Source organism: Neopsephotus bourkii, unplaced genomic scaffold (assembly GCF_033783945.1).
Source record: "Neopsephotus bourkii isolate Nb327-2 ecotype Australia unplaced genomic scaffold, CSIRO-AGI_Nbou_v1 NB_1615, whole genome shotgun sequence".
Taxonomy (NCBI): Eukaryota; Metazoa; Chordata; class Aves; order Psittaciformes; family Psittacidae; genus Neopsephotus; species Neopsephotus bourkii.
Genome location: NW_026902090.1, coordinates 3,018,294 through 3,040,920, shown reverse-complemented (window position 1 = coordinate 3,040,920; position 22,627 = coordinate 3,018,294). Strand labels below are relative to the sequence as shown.

Here is a 22,627-nt window from a genome sequence, read left to right as displayed (position 1 = left end):
TGTACTGTAAGGTTGTGATGAAAGGGAGACACAGAGGGAATCTAGACCCTTTGTGATCTCAGGATTGCACACACTACAGACAAAAACATCAACTGCTATGAGCCGACACTGAGTTTACCTACCAGATGCTAGGCCAGTTTACACCCTTGTGAACCATGTGTTACAATTTCAAGTAAATGTAATCTTTTTGTCCCTGTCTGTCCTTTCTCCACCTGAAACTTCTTAGAACTTTTGTCTTTTTCTTCCAGGTCTCACAGGACCCCAAGGACCACCAGGTAGGCTTTTCCACCATGTTCCAATTTGTCAATGACACACTTTGATATGAGCTCAAAGAAACCCTTTTTAATTTTCCCTCGGTGCCACTTGGGTCTTCCAAAGTGATATCCTAAGGTTTCTGTATGTCCTTTGGCTTCTGAGACAGGTTTTGTGGTTGGTATGTAATTCTTAGCAGTGCAGAGCTTTGGAGTGTGGCAAGTTTAGCTCTCCTAAAACACAGTTTGCAGCAAATAATATGTTTCAGTTCCCTATGCATCACTGAAAAGTCCTTCTAATCAGCAGCAGAAACAGAGGGGAGGGGATGTAGCAATAGAGGTGGAAACAGAGGATGTGATGTCTGCAAGCAGAGGTGATTTGGGGGGGCAAATCACAAGGGAATTTATCCAGGAGCCTCAAGCCAGGGAGCAGTACCTGGAAGAAGCTACAGGTAAATCTAGGAGTGCTATCATCCAGGGAGCAGTGGGAGAAAGGAAGCCCTTAACTACACCCAAGGACACCACAGGTCAGTCTAGAATCCACTGTGAATTCCTCCACTTGCTGCCAGTGACCTGCTTATAAATGCTGAAAACCAGGGTCTTGAGTAGGGAGCTCCTTCTATAAATCCACAAGTGAAACTCAACTGCAGTATGTGGAAAAACCAGAGCAAACAATGTTTGCACTAACCTTTTAAAATTGTTTATCCACCTCTTATCAGGACTTCCAGGCAACCCAGGCCTACCAGGGGCTAAAGGTGAGTTTTGTTTCTTCCCCAGCACTCATTTTCTCTCCAAGCACTTCATTTTCGGGAGGATTATCTGCTCTAGTGATCAGTCCCTGAATCAACAGTGGCATCTAGTGGCTTTAGGAAGGGAAGGTTTGAGAAACAGGCGGTAGCCAAAGCCTCCCTGAGTATACAGGAAAGGCAGGGCATCTGCTGAGGCTCTCAACATGACAGTTCTGCACTTAGAAAACCTTAGCAAACCTGGTTTTGCCCTTAGCATACGAGTATGATGGATGTTGACTGCCATGGAAGCTGTGTGGTTGTCTCAGCTAAGTCAAGGCCTGTTGCCTGTGCTGACAGATGTAGTGCCTCAGAAGCTGATCTTCCCCCATGACCTTCTAGTGCTATGACTTCTCAGACAAGAGAACAAGGGCAAAGAGAACAGAAATCACTTAATAAGACAAAGATGTTGAGAGAACAGAAATCACATGTTTAATAGGACAAAGATGTTGAGCTAGTGACAGATTTTCCCCAAAACAGAAGTTCATCTTTTGTCTCTGTTTTCTTAGGAGAACCTGGAGCTCCAGGAAAAGTTGTAAGTGCTGGTAAGTAGTGCTGTGAGAGTTCAAATACATCTGCTTTTGGAGGACTATCTCTGGTTGTCATGGTTTAAGCCCAGGCCTTAAGTCATCCACTCAGCCCTCTTATTCACTCCCCCCTTTTCTCTGTGCCTCCTAAATTCATCTTGATTATGTGTCAGACCTGTACTGGGACTCCCTATGTTGGGAGAATACATATGCTATAGACCTGTGATTCCTTAAGGATAGATTTGTTAAACGTTCACTGGATGTGTGTATATATGTGTATGTGTACAAGTGTATGTGTTTGTGTTTCAGAGGGTTCCTCAACTATTGCTCTGCCAGGCCCACCAGGTCCCCCTGGCCCAGCTGGCCCCACTGGACCCCCAGGAGTTCCAGGTGAGGAAGCTGTTCTTCTGCTGTGGTTTTTGCAGGCAGCTTACATCACTGTGGATCCAGTTCTTAATTTAATGTATGATGTTTATGAGCTCTGCCAGCCTGCCCTGTCTGGGTGGCAAGATTGCTCAGGCAGGACTCATGGTCCTCACCCTTCCCTGCAGAAAGACCAGGATCTCAGGTTGAGTTAGGAAGGCAGCAGCCTCAGGGGAGTAATGGGGTATAGTCACAGAGGGGGAAGGACAGAAGGGAGTGCTGAGAAGATGAAGAAACTGGGAACACTGTTGGTGTCCTTTTATCTGACGAGTACTAAACAGTGATAGGTCAAATACAGTGAGTAGAATTAAGTTTTTTTGCATCTCAGGAAAGCAGGCTAGTGTCTCATCCCTTTCCCAGCACTGTCACTGAGATCAGGAAGTGCTTGTTTTCCAGTCATAGCTTTGAATTCAAGACAGCAGAAATCCCACGTTTAGTGTCTGCAAATCTTTCATACAAACACAGACACACAGACAAACATAAACATGAGCTTGGTGCTGGGACTCTTCTATTCCAGGTCAGACACTGCCCTCCAGCATGCTGGTGTCAGGCAGCATACCTCCTGAGCCCTGGTTCTCATGGAATTTCTGTACCACTTCCAGCTTCTTGGAGCTGGTTTGGTACAGCTAGCCTCAGCTTGAAGCAGGGCGCAGGAGGAGTGTTAGGCCTATCTCATTCCTGCTGTGGTCAGTGACACTCTGGTTATTTCCTCAGTCTAAGAGGCACCAAGCACTTTAATTACCACATGATGGAAAATAAGCCTTTTTTCCAGAGATTCGGGTAATACATGGGACATTGATGAAGTCAATACCATATAGCAGTTTGATTGACTTGTGCAGGCAAATAGATTATTTGATAGTCTCAGTTCTTATAAAAGACATATTGCTATTGTAAAATACAACCAGGCAAATCTAATGCAGTCTGATTTTTTATCTTTGAAACCAGGTCCTGTTGGACCAGCTGGTCTCCCTGGACAGCAAGGTACCATTCTCCATCAGCTTTGATTCTGCTTCTTAAAGAGAATGGAAATAATTACTTTTCCTTTGTTTCTAATTCTCTCAGCCCTTGGCACAACCTCTCTCCCTTTTGTCTGCAGATTTCTTCCTTTCAGTTCATTTTGCTGCATTATTTGACTTAATGAATCTTGCAAGGAATTTCTATTCTTTTTTTCTTTCCCAGGAGAAGAAGGGGGGTGGGAAGAGCCAGTGTGATGTGGATGCTGCAAATGTCTTTTTTCTGTTATATTTTCTGGAGGCTGGTCTTTCTAAGACACTTCTCAAGTGCGGCTGCCTTTCTGTGGTAGGGGATATAGTCCAGCTGATACTTTGTGCCATTTTGAAAGGTGGGAGAACAACTTGGAGGGAAATTGAGAATAACGTCACTGTGAAACCACTGCTAACTGGACAGGTGTCTGTTTGGAAGGGCCTGAACAGAGCTGACTGCTAAGAACCTTTCTTAGCTGGTTTCCTGTGATCCTGTTAGAGCAAACTGTGCAGTAATTTCCACTTTTGAATACAGTGTCCCTCAGAGCCAGGGACTGAGTTCACTCTCCCTGTTCACATAGGCAAAGGCTGAACCCATTGACAAGGAGGTAAGGAGTGGGTACAAAATGTCACCCTTTCTCAGTTACATGATTCACATTCTCTTCTTGTGCTCCCTGAAAAGGTCCACGGGGCGAGAAGGGATCCCCAGGTGAAGCTGTGATAGAAACTATCAGAACAGAAGTCTCATCATTAGCATCTCAAAGTAAGTGGGCCACCTTTCCACTCCTTCACTTAGAGAAGTGCCAGAGGCCTCAAGGCCTGCCCACAGCTAACAGAGATGCCTCTACTTCTTTCCCCTCAACATGACATAGGGCAAGTATGTGTGTGTATGTTTGTGGTGGGATAACAATACCAGCTGCCTTGTCTGCCCTCCTTCTCATCCTTCTCATCTGTGCATCCCAAAGTGCTTTCAAAAGGAAGTAGATGGCATCAGGCCTATGTCATATGTCACAGAGAGGAAAACTAAGGAATGGTGACTGTTGAACAGTCCCTAGCAGCAGAGATGGTCATAGAGCTGTGTGGTTGCAGCCTGGCCTTTTAGCCACACCGGGCAGTTCCCTATGATCACAGAGCCATCCGTAAGAGGAGAACCAGTTTGAAAAGGCACACTAATTTGAGCAACAGCTGTTGAAATCTCTCTATGAGTTACAGGATGAATTCACAGAGGAGCAAATGCTATTTTAAAATGGAAAATAAGTGGAGCAGAACAGAATGGTTTAACAGCATCCCAAGAAACATGTCTGCTTGCTCTGTGCAATACCAGATGTGTTGTGCACTTACAGTCAGAATTCTTAGGGTCTTGGACCTCTGCAAGTGTACAGGAAAGGCAAGGTAGAGGAGGGCATAAAATCATAAATGGTCTTTCCCTGATCACCATCTGAATGGGGTCATATATATCCAGACCATGCTTTAGTACTGTCCCATCCCCCATTCAGGAGTCTTGGATCTCAGCAGTACTGACCTTTGAGTTTGTGACTCAACTTGGAGGTGAGGATACATCTCAAATCAAGATAACAGTGCAGCTGCTTGTTAAAATAATGGCTGCATAGTGTTCTCCTAGCAAACTTGCCCCTCTTTGAAGGAATCTTTCCTCTCCTGGAAAATTCTTTCCCTCCTTCTCTAGCCTTTGAGTCCTTTGCTCCTTCCCTCAGCAGTCATTCTCCAGAGAGATCTCCTCTCTGTTTCCAGTATGCTGCCAGCCTGCTTAGGGCTGTATTTTGCTTCATGTCCTAACCTACATGGTGGCAATCAGACACATTTCTCTCCCCGCTCTGCTTTAGCATTGGCTTAGGTCACCCAGGTCCTGCCTTAGTCCACCTTTGACTTTAAAAGCTTCTAACAGCAATGTAATGACAGAGTTTCTATAGCAGCACTAGCTCCATAGCAACAATTTTCTCTTTTTTTGTGTATTTCATTTACACAGTGCTGTCAGATTTACAAGGGCGAGCAGGACCACCAGGTCCCCCTGGACCACCGGGTACGTAACATAGCAGAGCTCAGTATGTAGCAGGGGGATGCTAACACACATGGCACATTTCTGGGCCACAGAGCTTGCTAGGTAAGCCCTGTTTCTTTTGTTATCAGGTGAATCTGTGCAGGGACCCCCTGGACCTCGTGGCCCCCCAGGTAAGAGCTTGTTTCTCTGAAACAAACCTGGAAAGTGGGAGTGTACCTCTATCCTGTGCCTTGTGGTATCCCAGATGCAGTCTTGGACCTGGTGGAAGTTAGTAGGGCTGACTTTACCGGAAGCAGAATTTCCCATAGTGGGTTACTCCTAGAACAATTTCACTGCAGTGTAGTTTCTCAGCAGCAAGATGCTGCCCGAGAGGAGATTTGTTTTGTCAGAGGTTTGCTAGCCAGGCTAGTAATTCATAAAAGCCACACTTTTTGAGAAGACACTCAATGTTCTCAGGTCACAGAGTAAGTAACTGCTGTCAATTCCATCTTTATGTCTTACTTGTCCAGCCTTAACTTCCAGCTGGAGACAGAGTGGCTCTTATAATGAGGAACATATCCACTTCCTGTAACACAGATTTCCTGTTCACAGCCAGAAGAGGGGAGGTGCAGGAGGAGATGAGACAGGAGCATAACCCCATTCCTTGCTCTCTGCTCAGTAGCAAAGGGGAGCAGGTCAGGTGTGTGATGAAATGAATCTTCTGTATCGAAGTAGTGGAGGCCAGCTGGGATAGGCATTCTGTACCACAAAGGAAGTTGTTCCTGTGTCCTGTGTCTGCTGTGGTGGCAACAGATAATGAAAAGTAACTAACATGGATAGATGCGTGTGGAGAAAACAGTGATACAAGGCTACACTTGGAAATACTTCAGATATGGCCATGGCTGGAGATGTAGCAGCAATGAAATGCATTCAATTACAAATCCTTATCCTTCCTAAAACCTTTGTTTCCCTTTTGCCTAGGAGAAGGATTGCCAGGACCTCCAGGCCCACCTGGGAGATCAGGGTCTTCCATGTCCACCTCAGGTAGGTTCTTCCCGCTCATTCCCTCACCTGTGTCCTGTGAATGTTCTAACTTGTGGTTCCATAGAGCACATCCTTGGCTAGGACCAGGTGGAGCCAGATGAAATTTGTGTCGTGTTCTGTTGGATGTCATGAAACCCTTTTGTTTTAATTACAGAAGCATTCTTCGCAGGCCCACCAGGTCCACCAGGCCCACCAGGCCCGAAGGGAGACCAAGGTGGGTGTATGCTGCCACCTTACCAAGATACTAGATGGATCTCAGCACTTCAGACTGAAAAGAAGGAAGGGAGGTCTTGGAAGCAGAAAGCATCCTGCCTTTCTGTGGCTGTAAGAAAGCTAGCACAGTGCTCACTAAATAGGACTCCTCTCTGCTGATGTAAAACAAGTCAGTCTTTGTCAGAGGAACTTATTAGCCTCCAGTACTGTATTCAAGACAATAGCTGTATTCACATCCCAACTGTGCAAGCCCATTAGATTCAGGAGCATTTAGAGCTTCAGATTTGCCATCAAAGGGGAAATGCCCACACAAAATGCAGGTTGAACAGTGCAAGGAGGGGGCCCTGTGAAGTGTAGCTCAGCTCTCAGCCGTCAGGAAAACATGGCACCTGGTTCCTTGCTCATTTCTGCCTTGCAAATCGAAGGCCATGATAATATTCTGCAGTGTGGGCTGGGATGTTGCAGATCAGAACAAGGCAAATGCTAACACTGTTCCTCTGTTCTCCTGTTCACAGGTGAACGAGGTCCACAAGGATTCAGAGGTAAGGAGGCTTCCAGGAGATACCAGTGGGGTGCAGGGTAGCTTGCCTATGTATGACCTGCTCCATCATTTCTGTGTCCCATGTAGGAGAACCGGGTGAGCCTGGCCTTTCAGCATTCTCCTCCCATGGTTAGTGTGTATACCCTTTCCTCCTTTTAATTCATTGTCCCTAGACTGAAATCAGGGGACAAAATCCTGCTCTACTGATTCTAGCTTAGTTTTACTGGAGCCAGGATTTTGTCCATGCATTTTATTCCTGTGAATCTCTGACTCTTCTTCTGCAATTGGCAGGTGAGGGAGTCACCCTACAGGGACCTCCAGGCCCACCAGGCCCACCTGGACCCAAAGGTGAAGTTAAAAATCTTGTTTCTTTCTTTGGTGCTAGCCTCACACAAGCAAGACTCTTTGAGACTAAAGCATGGAGCAACCTGGTCCTTTGGAAGCCTCATCTGTGCTCACCACTGCCTTTTCAGGCAGAGCAGGACCATGGCAATAGAAATACTCTGAGCACAAGGCACATGGGCAGGTCACAGAACACTCAGGAAAGCTGCTGTGGCCTCTTCCTTCTGCTCTTCCCCAAATAGCTGCGAATTTAAGATAGTCATTATAAGGCTAGGGAGCTGCTTCTCTGACAACACGTAGCTCAACTGTTTTACATGACCAAGTATGCAGCATGCAGTGTCACCCATTAACAATTGTCTGTCTCCCTCACTCTGGTTTCCAGGTGATGCAGGTGTCCCAGGCGCTCCTGGCATCCCAGGAGCATCTCGAGGTAAGAGGCCAGACCATCATTGCTCTGAGACTATCAAGAAATGCTGATGTCCTTTGAAATGACTTTGAAAAAGCTCCTTCAGGTTTTGCAGCTGTGGGTGCCAACCTAACGCTGATGGGATTTGTGTTCAAAACCTCTTTTTACACAATCTGCTTTTTATTGGATAATTTAGGAGCTGCAAGTTTTCTGTTATCAGCTTACTGGGAATCCTTTGAGTTTTTCCTCATGGCATATGAAATAAAGGGATTCTGGGTTGGCTAACCATGTTCCATAAGGGATTAGAGAAGCTGCATTGAACCCTCTAGTGGAAAATCTGATCAGAATTGTCCTTTGTTCGGTTTTACCTACCTTCAGGTGGGTTCATGTGAATGAAGCTGCTTTCATTCTCAGTAAGAGCATCTGTGTATGCAGGATATTAGTGCAGTTTCACAGAAAGTGCATATGTATTAACCTAAGTGTCCCTCCATATGAAGAAAGACCCTGATGATTCTCTACATTAGAGGAATATGACTTCAGGGACATGGGAAAACACCTTAAAGAACATGAGGTGTCACATGACAACATGGTGACAGGAGTCATACAGGACCCACCTGTATCTTGCAATGGAGATGAGTGTTGAGGTTCTTGAGCTGGTGCTGCCCAGGCTGGGAGCAGCAGGGCAATGAGGTTAGGCTAATGAGCTTCTGCACTTTATGGAACTCCATCTATATTTCCACACAGCACTGCACTCTGGGGCACAAACCAGCCAGGTCTGTCAGTACAAAGCCAGGGAAGTCTCTGGACTCAGCCCTGCAGAGCTGCACAGGCTGAATTATAAGATGCTGAATGAATTGAAGACAATATACTGCCTATACTAGCCTATGCCTAGACTGTGTTTAGAGATGGAGGGGGAGCCCCTCCACTGTCCATTCCCAAAGCTATTTCCAGACCTGTGGGAAGGGCTCAGTGCAAGCACACTTTAGCATGCATTGGTCTACTGCAAGCATGCCTTCTCTTTACCATGCTTTCCGTAGGTGGATCCAGACAAGGACCCCCTGGACCTCCCGGGCCACCTGGTCCTCCTGGCCCAGGTGGAAGTTCATCTCAGGAAATTCAGCAGTATATCACTGACTACCTGAAGAGTGAGTATGATGAGAGTTTGCCACAGCTCAGCAGGAGCATGCCTTTCTCCCTGAGCCCCATGTCACCCTCCCTTTAGAAACAGCAGCTTTACTGCTCTGGTCTTATTTCTGTTGAATACTGTGCCATTGCCCACTGTGATGTCTGCAGAGCTGTCCTTCTGTTGGCCTGCTTTTTGCCAGGAGAAGAGGGTCCAGTAATTGTGCTTGTGGCCATTGTCTTCCCTCTGCTGATGTGGATGTATCTTGGGCTTCCTATCTAGGTGACAATGTAAGGCATTATTTGACTGGTGCCCAAGGCCCTCCAGGCCCTCCGGGGCCGCCTGGAGTCATCACCACTGCGGATGGGATGAGCTTGGATTATGCGGAGCTGGCTACCCGTGTTATGAGCTATATGACAAGTAAGCACCACGTTGGTAAGCTCTGTACTGAGTCATGCTCTTGGCTGAGCCTGTACAACACCTGGGAGGTGAGAGCCAGAGGAGAAACATCAGTCTTTAAGTAGCAGCACCCCAACCCAGTTATTCATCTTCTGCAGTCTCACACAGCTGAGGTGGCTTCTGAGCCTTGTTTCATTTTAATGGTTAGATTAACTAACAGGTGCTGCTGTTTAAAGAGTCCCACATTAAACATCAGCTGTCAGACCCTGTAATGCCCCTAAGACCCAGACAGGTGCCTCTATTTGGTATATGTGATCTCAGGTATTCTGGGGCTGTCTTGTACACTTGGGGCCCTCCTAAAGTGAGTGAAATTTCCAGAGCTTTTGGAAGCAGCCTGGAATCTTAGCTCAGAAAAGCACAGAGCACACATCTGTGGAGGTGACCAGTAAGCATGAGACAGAACTGAATCATGGTTGAGGGCATGGGAGGCTCATTCCACCAGCTAAACTGGATTAACTCAGCTTTCCTTTGTCCCTGCTTGACCCTTCTTCACCTTCTGTCTCATCCTCATTCCCACAGGCTCTTCAGATCGCTATCAGTCATTTGCCAGTTCCGTATCAACTACATCTGTTTTGTACCAAGAACTTCTGGACATGCTGCAGAGTAAGTGGACCTTGAAAGGAAACATGGGGTTTAGGGGTAAAGCATCCCAGGAGATCTCCCAATCTCCTGTGTCCAACTGGAGTTGCCAGCAGCTGCTTCAGAGGGTCAAGGCCTGCCATAGGTGCTGCTTAGTGACCTGCTCGCAGGCTGAGAAATCCTCAGACCTGGTGCCTTTGCAGGAGCTGGATGGCCTTAAAGATGCATTTTTCATTTCTAGGAGAAGAAATCCGTCAGTATCTGATGGGACCTCGGGGCCCACCAGGACCTCCTGGACCAGGGGGAGATGGCGTGTCTCTGTCACTGGATTATGATGAGCTGACCAGACGGTTTATCAGCTACTTGACAAGTAATGGCCTTTATTAGTGTGTATTTCCTTTTGTTCTTTTGGGAACTGAGCAGAAAGCTCATGCAGTCAGTGAAAACTCTTCCAGTGTGAACTGTGTGAATCCCTATGTACAGAGACGGCCTCACAGGGACTGTGAGAGACTTGGAAGAAAACAAAGACCCCCTATAGTTAAGATACTATCCACAGACTCTAGTAATGAGTTCTTGCTTTGCTAAAAACTGAGTTTAGGAACATAATTCCATTGTAGAATTCCCATCAATCCCTTCAGGTGCCTTTCATTGGCTCTGTGGCTAGGACGTATCCCTCCGTGGAAGAGCTGGTCTATGCCCACTTTGTGTCAAGGCAGCTGAGACAACAAAGTCTTACAAGTTTAAAGTAAATGAAGCACCTCTGCTTCATTTTTCCATTTGCAAAGGCGTGATGTGGCATGTAAGAGCTGTTGGATAGAAAGGACTCGAGAATCCCCAACAGCAGTGCTAAAATGCCTAATCCTAGTAGCTGCATTATTCCTCTTAAAAGCAGAGCCTGGTCCATTCTTAGTCTCTTTGACCTGACCTTGGAGACCAGATTTCACTAATTGGCTGCTCCAAAGATGGTGGGAATTTCCTCTTTGGCTCTGGAAGCAGAAAACTGCTGTTTAGCAGTAGCATCCCACCCAGAACAGCTGTGCTTTACCAGCAGGGACATTTCATCAATGCACATCACAAAGATGCAAAGTTCTGCATCAGACCTACTGCAGATAGGCAGACACAGGGAGAGCAGCACGTGCCAGTGAGTCGTGAATAAAGGCCTGATGCCTGCCAGTGTGCAAGTGCCCTCATGTTCAAATTAACAAGGCAAGCTTTAACTCCAAGCACAGAACAAGGTTTAAGCCCTGGTCCCTAGCACAATCTGCTGCTGGGAACACTCCACCCTGCAGGAGTCCTGCAACAAACCCTGCAGCCTGTCTGTTCACAGTGTAATTGCCTGTTCTAATAATGTGCTACTCTTGGATCTGTTTGATTTTGCAGGTTCTGGAATGAGCATTGGGCTCCCTGGACCACCTGGGCCCCCAGGAACACCTGGTATATCTTACAGTGACCTGACAGCATACCTCAGAAGTAAGCCAGCTTCTTTACTCCCCTGTCAGAGGTCCCTGCATACCTCAGGATCTTCTTTTATAGGCTTAGCCAGAGTTTCCCCTTTTGCCCATCATGACAAATAATTGCCTGTGAGACTATGATGGTCACTTAGGAACACTGCAGCCTTCCTGGGCTCTGCTAGGACCTGTACAGACCATGAAGGGCTGCAGACAGATCACCATGCTCCTGTGGAGAGCAGCAGCTGGGAGGTGCTGTCTTGGCAATGGGGCTTGAGGAGCCCTTCTCGCAGCTCTGCAGCATAAAGGAATTTTTTATGCCACTTTAAGAAAGTATATTTAAAAAATAGGGACTTCTGCCCTCTTTGGGATCTCCTGACTGTGGTGTCTGCACACAGGAAAGTGAGGTGCACCAGGAAGGCTGCACCAGAAGGTGCTGGGGAGAAAAAATACACCTTATACTTGGCTGTGGTTAACATTGACTGTATTGTCAGGGAAGGTTCATCAGGGTTGTGGTGGTTTGAGTGACTCCTTCCCTTGTGTCTTTCTTACAGACTCTGAATTCAGTGGGCTTGTCGGGCCCCCTGGTCCTGCAGGGCCCCAAGGACCTCCGGGGATCCCTGGGTCACCAGGCACCTCTCTGGAGGACTTCTCTGCTTACCTACAAAGTAAAGCACTTTTGTACTTCTCACAGCTGGCAGGCAGAGTCTGTTTGTAGGTGCTGGGGGACTGAGGCTGAGATTTAGCTCAGCAGGGCTGGGACTGCCCACTGAGAACAGGGTCACTTCACAGCATCAGCTGGAGAGGGGTGGAAGTTGGGGTTGGAGCCTTTGCACTTTGCAGATCCCCAGACATGTGTGATGGGAAATAATTCTTCTCTCTCAAGGTGTGGGATACTCCTCCCTCTCTGGAATCCAGGGCCCACCTGGCCCTCCTGGCCCTCCAGGACCACCAGGCTTCTCAGGAACCGGTCTCCTATCCTATGCTGACATCACCAACAGTGATGAGTTCAGGAGCGAGCTGATCCAGTACCTGAAGAGTAAGGGGACACCATCCATCCCCCTGCACACACCTGAGCCATGCTTTGCTTTGCGTAGGCTGCTGCCTCTACCACAGCTAAGGCAGTCCTGTAGGAGCCTTCCCTAAAACGGGGCTGCAGAAACACCTTATCTCTACAGCCAGGTCTACACTGCACCCAATGGGCTGGTCTCCTCTCAAGGAGGCAAAATCCATGTTGTGAGCCAAAAGAAACAGGCACTGGGCAGTTCCAATTGGCCTGTAAGGTCCAAACAATTCCCTAATAAGGTCATCTGCAGAGTTTTGCCATGTGAAAGCGTCTTCTTTGACAAACACCTGCCTATAGAGCAATGGGTGATGTAGGGGTTGGAGCCGAGCCAGCTGTGAAGCAGCACTAATCTGAGCTCTCAAGTTGGCAAGTCGTCCAGGGCAGCCTTCCAAAAACATGGGGATCCCCTCGCTTTTGGGACCTTGGTCACAGAATGGCTGTTTTGGCAGAGGTGTTGACAGTGGCCTGAGAGGAGTGCACCCTTCTGCTGTGGCCATGTTGCCAAGGTTGGACACCTGATACTGTGGGAGAGATGGGAAGGAGGAGGGTGCTATGGCACCTGTGGAGATTGAGGTCGGCATCCGTGCCTGCTGCCTGTGAGATAGCACTGCATGAGGGTTACTGTGGTAACTGCCAGGACAAAACTTCACACTCCAGTCTTCATTCAGGTGGTAGCACAGGACCTGTGCCAAGCCTGGGGTCCCCAGCACCCCAGTGTCCCTGATGTTCCCCCTCTTGTGCTTTGCAGGTGATGAAGTTCGAAGCTACATCTCTGGGCCACCCGGACCCCCTGGGCCAAGGGGGCCACCAGGACCAAAAGGAGATAGTGGCTTGGTGGCTGGGTCTATGTCTTCGTCATACCAAGGGTTACGGACTTCTGAGCGGATGCATGGAGAATCCCTTGGTGCTGAGGGATCCCATGAGGGATCACTGGGAACGGGCAGTTCATATGGCAGCTCCATGAGCAGCATGTCATCTTACAGTGCCTCAATGGGCAGCGATGGCTCTTATGAGACCTCCATGGGCAATGGTAGGTCTTTTGATGGGTTGCTGGCAGAGGAAGAATCGCGCAGGAGATCAAGTTCAAGCAGATCCTACAGCAACTCCTTCTCTGGTTCCCTGGATTACAATGAGCTGGCACTCCGTGTGTCAGAGAGCCTACAGAGTGAGTGGAATGCCTGCTTGTCCTGACCCTCCCTGTCCCAGCACACAACCCTAACCCTCTGTGCTTTGTGTCAGTGGTTACTTCCCTTACCCTTCCTGCTAGCTACACCTCCCTGACACCCTCCTGCCTCAGCATCCAGCCTCGGTTTTCCCAGAGCTCCTTTCAAATGATACCTTAAATTCCCCAGGCCAAGGTATTCTCCAGGACCTGATGTCTTACACAGCGCAGGGACCCGCAGGTCCCCCAGGCCCTCCTGGTCCTCCTGGCATCAGCCGGGTCTTTGCAGCCTATGGCAACGTCACCGCGGACCTCATGGACTTCTTTAGAAGTAAGTGACGTATTGGGTTCTTGTTTGTGGCTCATGCATGTGAGATCCACCTGGTGGACGACAGGGTGACCATGAGCCGACACTGTGCCCTTGTGGCCAAGAAGGCCAGTGGCATCCTGGGGTGTATTAGAAGGGGGGTGGTTAGTAGGTCGAGAGAGGTTCTCCTTCCCCTCTACTCAGCCCTGGTGGGACCTCATCTGGAATATTGTGTCCAGTTCTGGGCCCCTCAGTTTAAGAAGGACAGGGACCTGCTGGAGAGAGTCCAGCGCAGGGCGACTAAGATGATTAAGGGAGTGGAGCATCTCCCTTATGAGGAAAGACTGAGGGAGCTGGGTCTCTATAGCTTGGAGAAGAGGAGACTGAGGGGTGACCTTATTAGTGCATATAAATATATAAAGGGGGAGTGTCACGAGGGTGGAGCCAGGCTCTTCTCAGTAGCAAACAATGATAGGACAAGGGGCAATGGGTACAAACTGGAACACAAGAGGTTCCACTTAAACTTGAGAAGAAACTTCTTCTCAGTGAGGGTAACGGAACACTGGAACAGGCTGCCCAGGGAGGTTGTGGAGTCTCCTTCTCTGGAGACATTCAGAACCCGCCTGGACACGTTCCTGTGTAACCTTATCTAGGTGTTCCTGCTCCGGCAGGGGGATTGGACTAGATGATCTTCTGAGGTCCCTTCCAATCTCTAACATACTGTGATACTGTGATCTCACCAACCTCTTGTAGACCTAGTGATCTTTTCACCTTTGCACGCTGCAGAAATACTGCTGAGATACAAAGCTGGAGGCAGGCAGTCTGCCCATCCCATTCCTCCCTTGCTGGGGAGGTGCAGTCTCATTAGGAAGGCATTAGATTTACCCACTACTTGCAGGAAACTCATCCCAAATCCTGAAGGCCGCTGTGCTTGCAACCCCTGCGGCCGATTTTACCATGGCTGGGCTGGCACGTCTAGAGCAACAGGAGCCAGCAGCTCACTTTGTGCTGAGATTCCCCTTCCTGAGTGTGGGCCAGCTCCAGCCCTGGTGACAGCCAAGACACCCAGAGAGGATGGCAGAGCAGTGCTGATTGAATGGGATCACACCCTGCCCTGGGACTTTGCTGGGACCAGAACCAGAACTTGCTTTCAGTCAGTCTAATCCCATGTCACCTAGAGAAATGTCCTTCCAGTGTGACTCTCTGCTGCTCTGAGGGAGTACAGAGTGGTTGGTCCCACTCATTCATCCTCTCCTTTGTTTCCCTCTCCAGCATATGGTGCGATCCAGGGACCACCCGGTGAAAAAGGGGAGAGAGGTTATCCTGGACCCAAAGGTAAGGCTTGCCATCCTTCCCCTCTCAAGCCTCCTCCCAGCCATGGAGCAGCCCTGTGTCCACAGAGGTCGTTGGCACAGGGCTGCACAAGGTCACAGCCTCCCCACAGTAGAGGTGGCACCTTCAGGATCGCAGCAGGAGCTGCTCTTCCTTGCCCTGGCCTGTCCCTGTTGGTGGGCCAGTCCTGCCCAGGGGCAAACTTGGTCTCCTCATTCCCTCAGGTGACCCTGGACCAATGGGCCCACCAGGACGCCATGGGCACAGGGGACCAAAGGGAGAGAAAGGAGAGAAAGGTATGAACATCTGCCATCCCCAGGAGAGCAGGGGTTGCCTGTTGGACAGGGGAGGATTCCCCAGGGACCAGCCCATCTCTGGGAACTGCTGGAAAATCCACATGGCCCCAGCTCTTTGCTTGTTTGGGGTCTTTTGTCTTTGTTACCCCCATGAACTTGTCAAGTAACCCTCCTTTTGACTTCCTTCTCCCCAGGTGAACAGATGTATGTTGGCAGAAGAAAAAGAAGAAATGTTGGGGTTTGAGGAAAGAGGCAGCTCAGTTCTGCACTGGGCAGCATTCCCAGCAGCCTATAGAGAATTAGCCTGAGTCATCACTGCCTTGAAGCTAACACATCCCTGCCCATCAGCTAACCACTTAGGCTTGATAGTTCGGTGTTGCTGCAGAGCTTTGAATGGCTCTTTTATGTGTCAGGTATGGCCCTGATGTGGGTATTTGCTGCTGTTGCTGATGTTTGGCTTAGCACCCTGAGCTCCCAGGCTTTGGGCTGACAGGGAGCCCTGTCTGTCTCACCCAGTCCAGGCTTCTTGTATTACTCCCAGCTATCTAAAATCCTGTTTTAACAACTAGCCAACTATCCAGCATAAATTAAAACTGAAAGCATCCCTCCCCACCAAACACAGGCCTTTAAGGGCTCAGATTCAGCCCACAGGACAATCGCTTGCTTTGGAAAGCTATTCCCACCCACCTGGCCTCGGGAGTGGGTTTAACGCTCCAGGTGCATTAAACCTGCTCTTGAGCACAGCTCCTTGGACAAGCTGTTACTGGAGGGATGCAGACAGTGATGGGTACAGCACATGGAAGTGCTTCTGCCTGGGTCACACGTGCTTTGCAATGCCTGTTCATAGCAGCACAGCGGGACATGACACGCAGAGGGACCGAACTGAAGCACTTTGAAACAGAATTTGTTGATCCTTTTAAAAGTATTTTTGTATTGTTTTTTTAAAACCATTGGGGTGGGGGGAATATTTTTAATGTAAACAGCCCGATTAAAGTGTGTTTTTCAACCCATGCTTGCGTGACCAGCGTTACATTGGGCATCAACTGTGACCATGGGCAGACACAGCTGGATGGTGCTGGTGGCTGTTCTGTTTCTCAGCACAGGAATGTGGGCCAGGCCCATGCTGATCTGCTTCGTCAGGTGGCAGCAGGTTCCAGTCACGTTAGCAGCAGCCTCTACCCATTGTCCCAGGGTGCCACAGTCACTGCCTTGCTCCTTGCAGTGCAGCATTACTGGTAAGGTTTATGTGTTTGAGCTGAGGGAGCCTAGGGGCTGAGCGATGGCTGAGCTGTGAGGTACCACTGGGCAGAGGCTGGCATTTCAGTGCATGGTGCCTGGTTACCACGTGTGTGACACCACATCAGCATTACGGTGCTCGGGGGTCGTGTGTACTGCACACACACACTGAGGTGCTACTTTAGTTCCAGGGATTGGCCATAACAGGTCAGTGGCTCGTTTTTATAGCAAGAAAAAACCCCTCACTTGAAGTGCCTGTTTTCAGTCCAGGTTTACTTTACTGATGTCAAGTGTTGGTGTTCCCTAAGCATAGGAGTGCTTAGAGCAAAGGCCTGTGTGAACCAGGCCAGCCCTCAGAGCACAGAGCTTGTTTGCCAATAAAGCCTACCTTTTAATTCTCATTTAAAAACAACACCCACAGCCCTGTGCTGTCATGTTTAAGCACAGCAGTGGGGTGTCCATGCCTGAACTACTCAGGACAGCCATGCTGTGCTTGCAGGCTGTGCTGTGCGACAGCGTTGGGCAGCTCTGAGGCCCCACAGGCACAACCTCTCATTTGCTGCATCATCCAGCCTGGACCATTGCTGAGGGGGGCTCTGCTGCCAAACAGCAGCTCCTCACCTCTTCCCCTGTACCCAACTGGTCAGAGTGGTTGTCATGAGGGGAGGCCCCATGTTGAATTTGCACTGACAGGGCACAGCAGTCACTGCAAACAGCATCCTTTTAGGCTTGTGCTCAATCTGCGCTCCTGCCCTGGGCTGTTCCAGGCCTAAAGCACTTTTTACACTCAAGTCCCATTCACTCCAACATCCCGTGTATTTCATGCAGCTTTTCCATCAGCAAACCAGAGGCCAGCTCAGCAAACCGTGATTTTATTGTATTTACAGCAGAATTATTACAATATTCTACAGAAAGCCATGAAATCAAATTACTTGGAAAACAAGACAAAAAGTTAAACCAACCCCAAACCGTTGTATGGCTGCTACTGCAAGTTCACTTCCACGAGCTGTACGTACAGAGACCCCCAACCAGTTAAGTCATCCATCCCCTGATTTTTGGTTGCTTTCTGTAAGGCAGAATTAACTTGGGTTGCAGGTAACACAAAACATTCAACAAATGGCTGGGACATGAGGTGCAGATGCCTCAGTGTACACTTGATCACAGCAGACCCCCCCCCTTCCCACTTGCCTTTCCTATAGGAAATAGATGTGAGAGTTCAACATTACAGATTCCACTCAGTGTCCCTTTCCAGTTTCCATTCTTTCCCCCATTTTAGGATTGATAATTTGTAAGGAAGAGGCTTTACCAACTACCTTGGGAACTGCAGAAGAGACTCTGAAGAACTAAAGCGTCTTTGGGGTCAGCTACTCCTTCTGCTTGGTACAGCGGAAGCACACGAGCCCTTATGCATGAGCATTCATAGTTTTGAGAACGTTCATAAGAATTTGCTCTGGCACCTAATGCCAGAAGTAGTTACAGAAATGAAGATGAGGATGAGGCAAGAGAAAGGGGATGGAGAACAACTGACAGCTCTGCAAGCAATATAGAGAAACACTGACAAGCTTCTTTTGCCTTCTCCCCTTTATCTGGTCTCATCTTCTGTAAGACTGGGAAGCAACAGGGCACCCTTGCCTCTGAATGAGGAAGGTTAATTCTCTCTGACCTCGTTTCGCATGTGCTGTGAAGACGGCAGAAGTAGCCTGGCAATGGGAAATGTGCATGGACGATTCAACTGCAGGAAGGCTGAGACCCACTAGTGCAGAATTTGAAGCTAAATGACCAGATTGTAAATGCTGACATAAAAAGCACAAAGTTACCTACGCAGTGACCATCCTACGTGCTCCTCCCTGCCCTTTCCTCTGGTGACCACAGAGCCACTGCCCCCAAAACCTTGCCTCCCTTCCCCACGACAGAGTAGCCAAAGGGCAATAGCTCAGTGGAAGCAAGCAGCACTGAACTTACTCACACAGTGAAGTCTGTTCCCTGGTTTTCAGTGTGATGAGTGTTTCTGAGCTGCAAGGAGCTGCAGCTGCACAGCAGCTCTGAAAGTCAGGCTTAATAAGGGTGGATTTAAGGGCCTGAATTAAAAAGAGTGTTATTTTTCCTATACAAATCTTTCCTATACCAAAGTAACCTTGAAATACTTGCAAGGCAGATACTCTGTCATGTGGAGAATCAAGTTAAGCTTCCTATGTGGTACTGCTGCCATATAAGACATTGTGGTGTGATGGTACATCACTGCATTGCTTGGCGCTGTTTTAGTTAAGGTGCTAAGTTTCCTATTTATTAAGAATACAAATTCAGTAGCATGCAGTTATAATATAGAAAGTCCTCTGGGACAGAAGAATACTTCTGAAACCCTGTGATGGATCAGATAATGAGTATCCATGGATGTCACTTGAAGAGGATATTACCTTAAAACATTGTCAGAAAGAAAGGATGCTGCTCGGAATGCCTATCAGTATGTTAAAAGCGATGTGAAAAATCACTGTGAGTGAATGCCACTGGAGAGGACAGTGCGGGGCTGCTGCCTCTGAACTAGAATTTGGGTGTAAGTTCCAGTTCTCCTTCCAAAGGTGTTAATAAATCAGGAGCGACTTAACCAGTCCTAACGACCTCACTGTCCTGTCTCTTCAAGGCCATGCACACTTCTCACGGGCTCAGCAGAGTGCTTACGAAAAGAAACACAATTGCTTTATGGGAATCAGAGAGGAACAAATGCTGGAATATTCCCCCTTCGCCAAAGTGAAGCACAGCTCCCCTGGGACACAGCCCGAATCCTCCTCACCAGTAACCCCACCTGAGACAGCCCCATCCCGAAGAGATGCCCCATTTATTCAAGATGCAGAACCTCCTCAGCACAGGGGCAGCGAGACCATGTGAGGTTCACCCAGCCAGAGACCTCTGCTGCATAGGCAGAGGATCCTGCAAGCAGCTGGGTTCTAGTAATGGATAGGATGCGAGCAGAGGCAGTGGCTCCCACCCTTTCGAGGCCCTATCCCAATGAAGTTGACTTTGCAGGTGCCAAAATCTGCTCTCAGAGCTCAGGAAGAGCAAGTTGTGAGGGCTGAACCTGTCAGAGGCTGCTGTAAATACAGGACAACCAACCAATACATTGCACTGCAATTCACACATTCACTGCCTTTGTTAATTTTCCTGGGGGCAGCATTTATGATGTAGTAAAACACAAAGGTGAGCAAATACTGATTTGTCTTTTGAAGGGCATGGGGGAGAAATGAGATCTGCTGAACACTGAGTAACAAAGTGCATCGTTTCGTGAAGAAAACACACCTAACTACTGCAGAGATGGAGCTCCTAACATTTATTAAAGGGGGGTGACATGATACAAGAGATTGGATTTTGTATCTCAGGAGATCTCCTCCAGGCCTGTGTGAGACTAAGTTAATTTGAACTGAATTTTCTGACATTGATACAATATTGTACACCTGCTTCACGTTCTGCAATACTTAAACCCAATGTTATCAGTCTAAATGTTGAAGTACCCAGGCTAGTGCCTGTAATCCCCTAGAAAAACACCTTTTCACACTTGCTATCAAGCCTCAGCACAGCTCACAGTGCTCCACACCTGCAGACCGGACCCAGCACCCACTACTGGTGCATTCAATGCCCCCTCCATCACAGAGCCTGAATACAACTGACCATGAGACCAGGCTGGTGTGAAAAGGGTCTTCAAGTAAAACATTGATAAGATTTAGAGCGAGGTAAACAGTTTGTCAATATGTATTAGCCAGTTATCACTGGAACTGCCAAAAGTGTAAGGAGAGGATTAACCTTTCCCACCAAGGATTTAATGTGGATGACGGTAGAGACAGGAGGGGAAATGTGCTTGCCCTGCCTGCTCCCCGAGTAGAGCACGGAGCCCACTTCATAGGGAACTGCCAACAAACTCTGTTAAAGGTGAGGATTATTTAATGTTATTTTAGTAACAGTCAATTTATGGTGGTGAAGCTTTAAAAGGCCTTCAAGGACTCTTTTCACCCTCCTGAAGGAACAATGTAAAGAACTTTGCATTTAGCAATAGGTAACATTCTAGAGATATGGTATGTGAATTTACAACAGTACACAATACACAGTTACATAATAAAATGCCAGGAGTTAAGGCTAGCTATAAAGTAATTATGCTATCAAAAAGTTACAAAATTTAACTTAAAACATGCATTTCCAAATTAGCTGTATTTTCCCGTGCTGTAAATTAAATATCTTCATTGAGGTGGTCAATGAAGACACTTCAACGTCCAAGGATTTCAGCATCCAAGGTTTCAGCCGCATCTGATTAAAGTCCTGTGTTAACTTATGACTTCATTCACATGCATCAATACTGTTCCCATGAAATGAAAGCCATGTAAAGGTCACCAGTTGCACGTTTAACACAAGCCAGCAAAACAGAACGCATACGGTTGATACCCAAACAGCCTAAAAGTCAGGCCTCAAAGGACAGAAAGCAAGTACTACTTCACAAACCGAACGCCAGCATACCAAAGTACAGCTGGTAACACTGCCTTGATATGACTCAAACTCTAACCACCAAAACGAGCGCAGTAAAAGTGACCCAATAGAGCTGTATTGCCCCTACATCTCAGATTTCTTCCACTGCAGATCAGTCAGGTAAATAACTTATTGTACATCTATGAAAAATAAAACTTGCCTATGTTAGTACGTGGCAACACAAAAGCAAAAACCCACCTTCATAACATAGTTTGTCTATATATTTAACTTAAATCTTTCTATAAAATAACTACAAAACCCCATCAAATCTAACACTTCTAACCAAATCAGACTTAGCCGTGGGTATTTATAAATATGACCACCCAGCTCCACTTGTCCAATGGAGTTTAAATGAAGAGGCTTTGGTAAGAACAGAAAAATGGCTCTACCCATTGCAGGTTCAGTTAGAGAAACCACGTGCATGGTGCACACCGCTTCCTAAAAAATACATTCTACACTGTTCAATTTGTAGAACTAACCCCCTGGAATAGCTAAGGAAAATAATAAACTGTGCATTTTTAAAGTTAGCATTTCTTTCACCTTTACATATTTTAGTGCAAAATATTTCAGGGTGAGGATTTACAACAAAAAGGGCAGTAGCAGCAAGAAATCTTCTGTTCTGTACAGTAACAACAATGCTAAGGAGTTTTTGTTTCTTTAAATGATGAAATGCCACCCTGTTGCCAGGTTCGGCATATCGGTTTCAGGCACTGTATTAATTCAACTAGCACCCCATTTCATTATGGAACTAATGGACAAAGTATGTCATGGAGATCAGCTCAGTTTAATTCATGCCAGAGGTTTCTTTTCAAAGAGGTTGCAAAGGTGTTTGCTTTTACCAGTCATGTTTAAACATAAGGGTTTCTTTCTCTCATTATTGGCATGTTCTGAGTAATTTGTTTCAGTCCTTGCTATGCAGACACTGCTCAGCATTACAGAGTTTTAAACCTCTCACGGCAGTTTCAATTGTGGAATTCTCCCGTGGAGAAATCAGACACTGAGAAACACAGTAGCAGAACTAATATTACACTGTTTAAATGTTCACATGAGAAACCGTTTCTTTTTGTGATCAGAAAGAGTATAATCAATGCTTTAGGCTTGAAGTCAAAACTGTCTATAAATTACCAAGATAAAAAATCCCAGTTACTCTTGAAACATCCGAAGGACACAACATTACCATCATACACCAACACCTTTCTTCTTTTCTTCCATTCAGAGAAGTAAAGAAACGGATCCCGACACTGATTGTCTCCACTGAAAATAAAGAGCACGAGGTCCTTTGATGTACACCGCAGATCCAGTCGGGTTAGATGATGAGGATGGAGAATTCCAAGTAAGAAATAACCTGCAGTAGTTCCCAGAGTTAGGGGCCAGTGGAGTGAAGGCTGGGGATTGGGTAGAATTTGGAAATGCGGCTTTGTGTTGAAGGGTTAAGGCATTCCGATTCTCCAGTCATTTTAAAGAAAACTTCCTGTTCCTGCAGTTTCCTGGCAAATTCTTCTTCCAGCGTCTACAACCAAAATCAGATTGTCATGGGATTAACTCAAGGAACACAAGTCTCTTGTGGAGCACAAGAAACCTATCACACTGGTGCCATTCTGT

The 22,627-nt window shown here is 47.5% G+C and overlaps 2 protein-coding genes across 5 annotated transcripts in view; one reads left to right on the top strand and one right to left on the bottom strand.

Annotated features, from left to right (window-relative positions):
- Window positions 1–15,935, top strand: part of COL17A1 (collagen type XVII alpha 1 chain) — a 41,520-nt gene extending 25,585 nt beyond the window's left edge. The window contains exons 32-57 of the mRNA XM_061372619.1: window positions 249–275; window positions 971–1,006; window positions 1,546–1,581; window positions 1,873–1,953; window positions 2,932–2,967; window positions 3,652–3,732; window positions 4,954–5,007; window positions 5,115–5,156; window positions 5,947–6,009; window positions 6,164–6,223; window positions 6,738–6,764; window positions 6,851–6,892; window positions 7,055–7,111; window positions 7,488–7,535; window positions 8,549–8,656; window positions 8,917–9,054; window positions 9,613–9,696; window positions 9,914–10,042; window positions 11,053–11,142; window positions 11,675–11,788; window positions 12,007–12,159; window positions 12,935–13,351; window positions 13,539–13,679; window positions 14,928–14,990; window positions 15,212–15,283; window positions 15,478–15,935. Coding sequence (XP_061228603.1) covers window positions 249–275; window positions 971–1,006; window positions 1,546–1,581; window positions 1,873–1,953; window positions 2,932–2,967; window positions 3,652–3,732; window positions 4,954–5,007; window positions 5,115–5,156; window positions 5,947–6,009; window positions 6,164–6,223; window positions 6,738–6,764; window positions 6,851–6,892; window positions 7,055–7,111; window positions 7,488–7,535; window positions 8,549–8,656; window positions 8,917–9,054; window positions 9,613–9,696; window positions 9,914–10,042; window positions 11,053–11,142; window positions 11,675–11,788; window positions 12,007–12,159; window positions 12,935–13,351; window positions 13,539–13,679; window positions 14,928–14,990; window positions 15,212–15,283; window positions 15,478–15,527 — 2,249 coding nt within the window. The 3' untranslated portion in view covers window positions 15,528–15,935. The remainder of the gene's footprint in view (window positions 1–248; window positions 276–970; window positions 1,007–1,545; window positions 1,582–1,872; window positions 1,954–2,931; window positions 2,968–3,651; window positions 3,733–4,953; window positions 5,008–5,114; window positions 5,157–5,946; window positions 6,010–6,163; window positions 6,224–6,737; window positions 6,765–6,850; window positions 6,893–7,054; window positions 7,112–7,487; window positions 7,536–8,548; window positions 8,657–8,916; window positions 9,055–9,612; window positions 9,697–9,913; window positions 10,043–11,052; window positions 11,143–11,674; window positions 11,789–12,006; window positions 12,160–12,934; window positions 13,352–13,538; window positions 13,680–14,927; window positions 14,991–15,211; window positions 15,284–15,477) is intronic.
- A 4,496-nt stretch (window positions 15,936–20,431) lies between these two features.
- The window catches only part of SLK (STE20 like kinase), a 47,243-nt gene continuing 45,047 nt past the window's right edge, over window positions 20,432–22,627 (bottom strand). For all 4 annotated transcript variants that reach the window (XM_061372611.1, XM_061372614.1, XM_061372615.1 and 1 more), the window contains one exon: window positions 20,432–22,535. In XM_061372611.1, coding sequence (XP_061228595.1) covers window positions 22,389–22,535 — 147 coding nt within the window. In that variant the 3' untranslated portion in view covers window positions 20,432–22,388. The remainder of the gene's footprint in view (window positions 22,536–22,627) is intronic.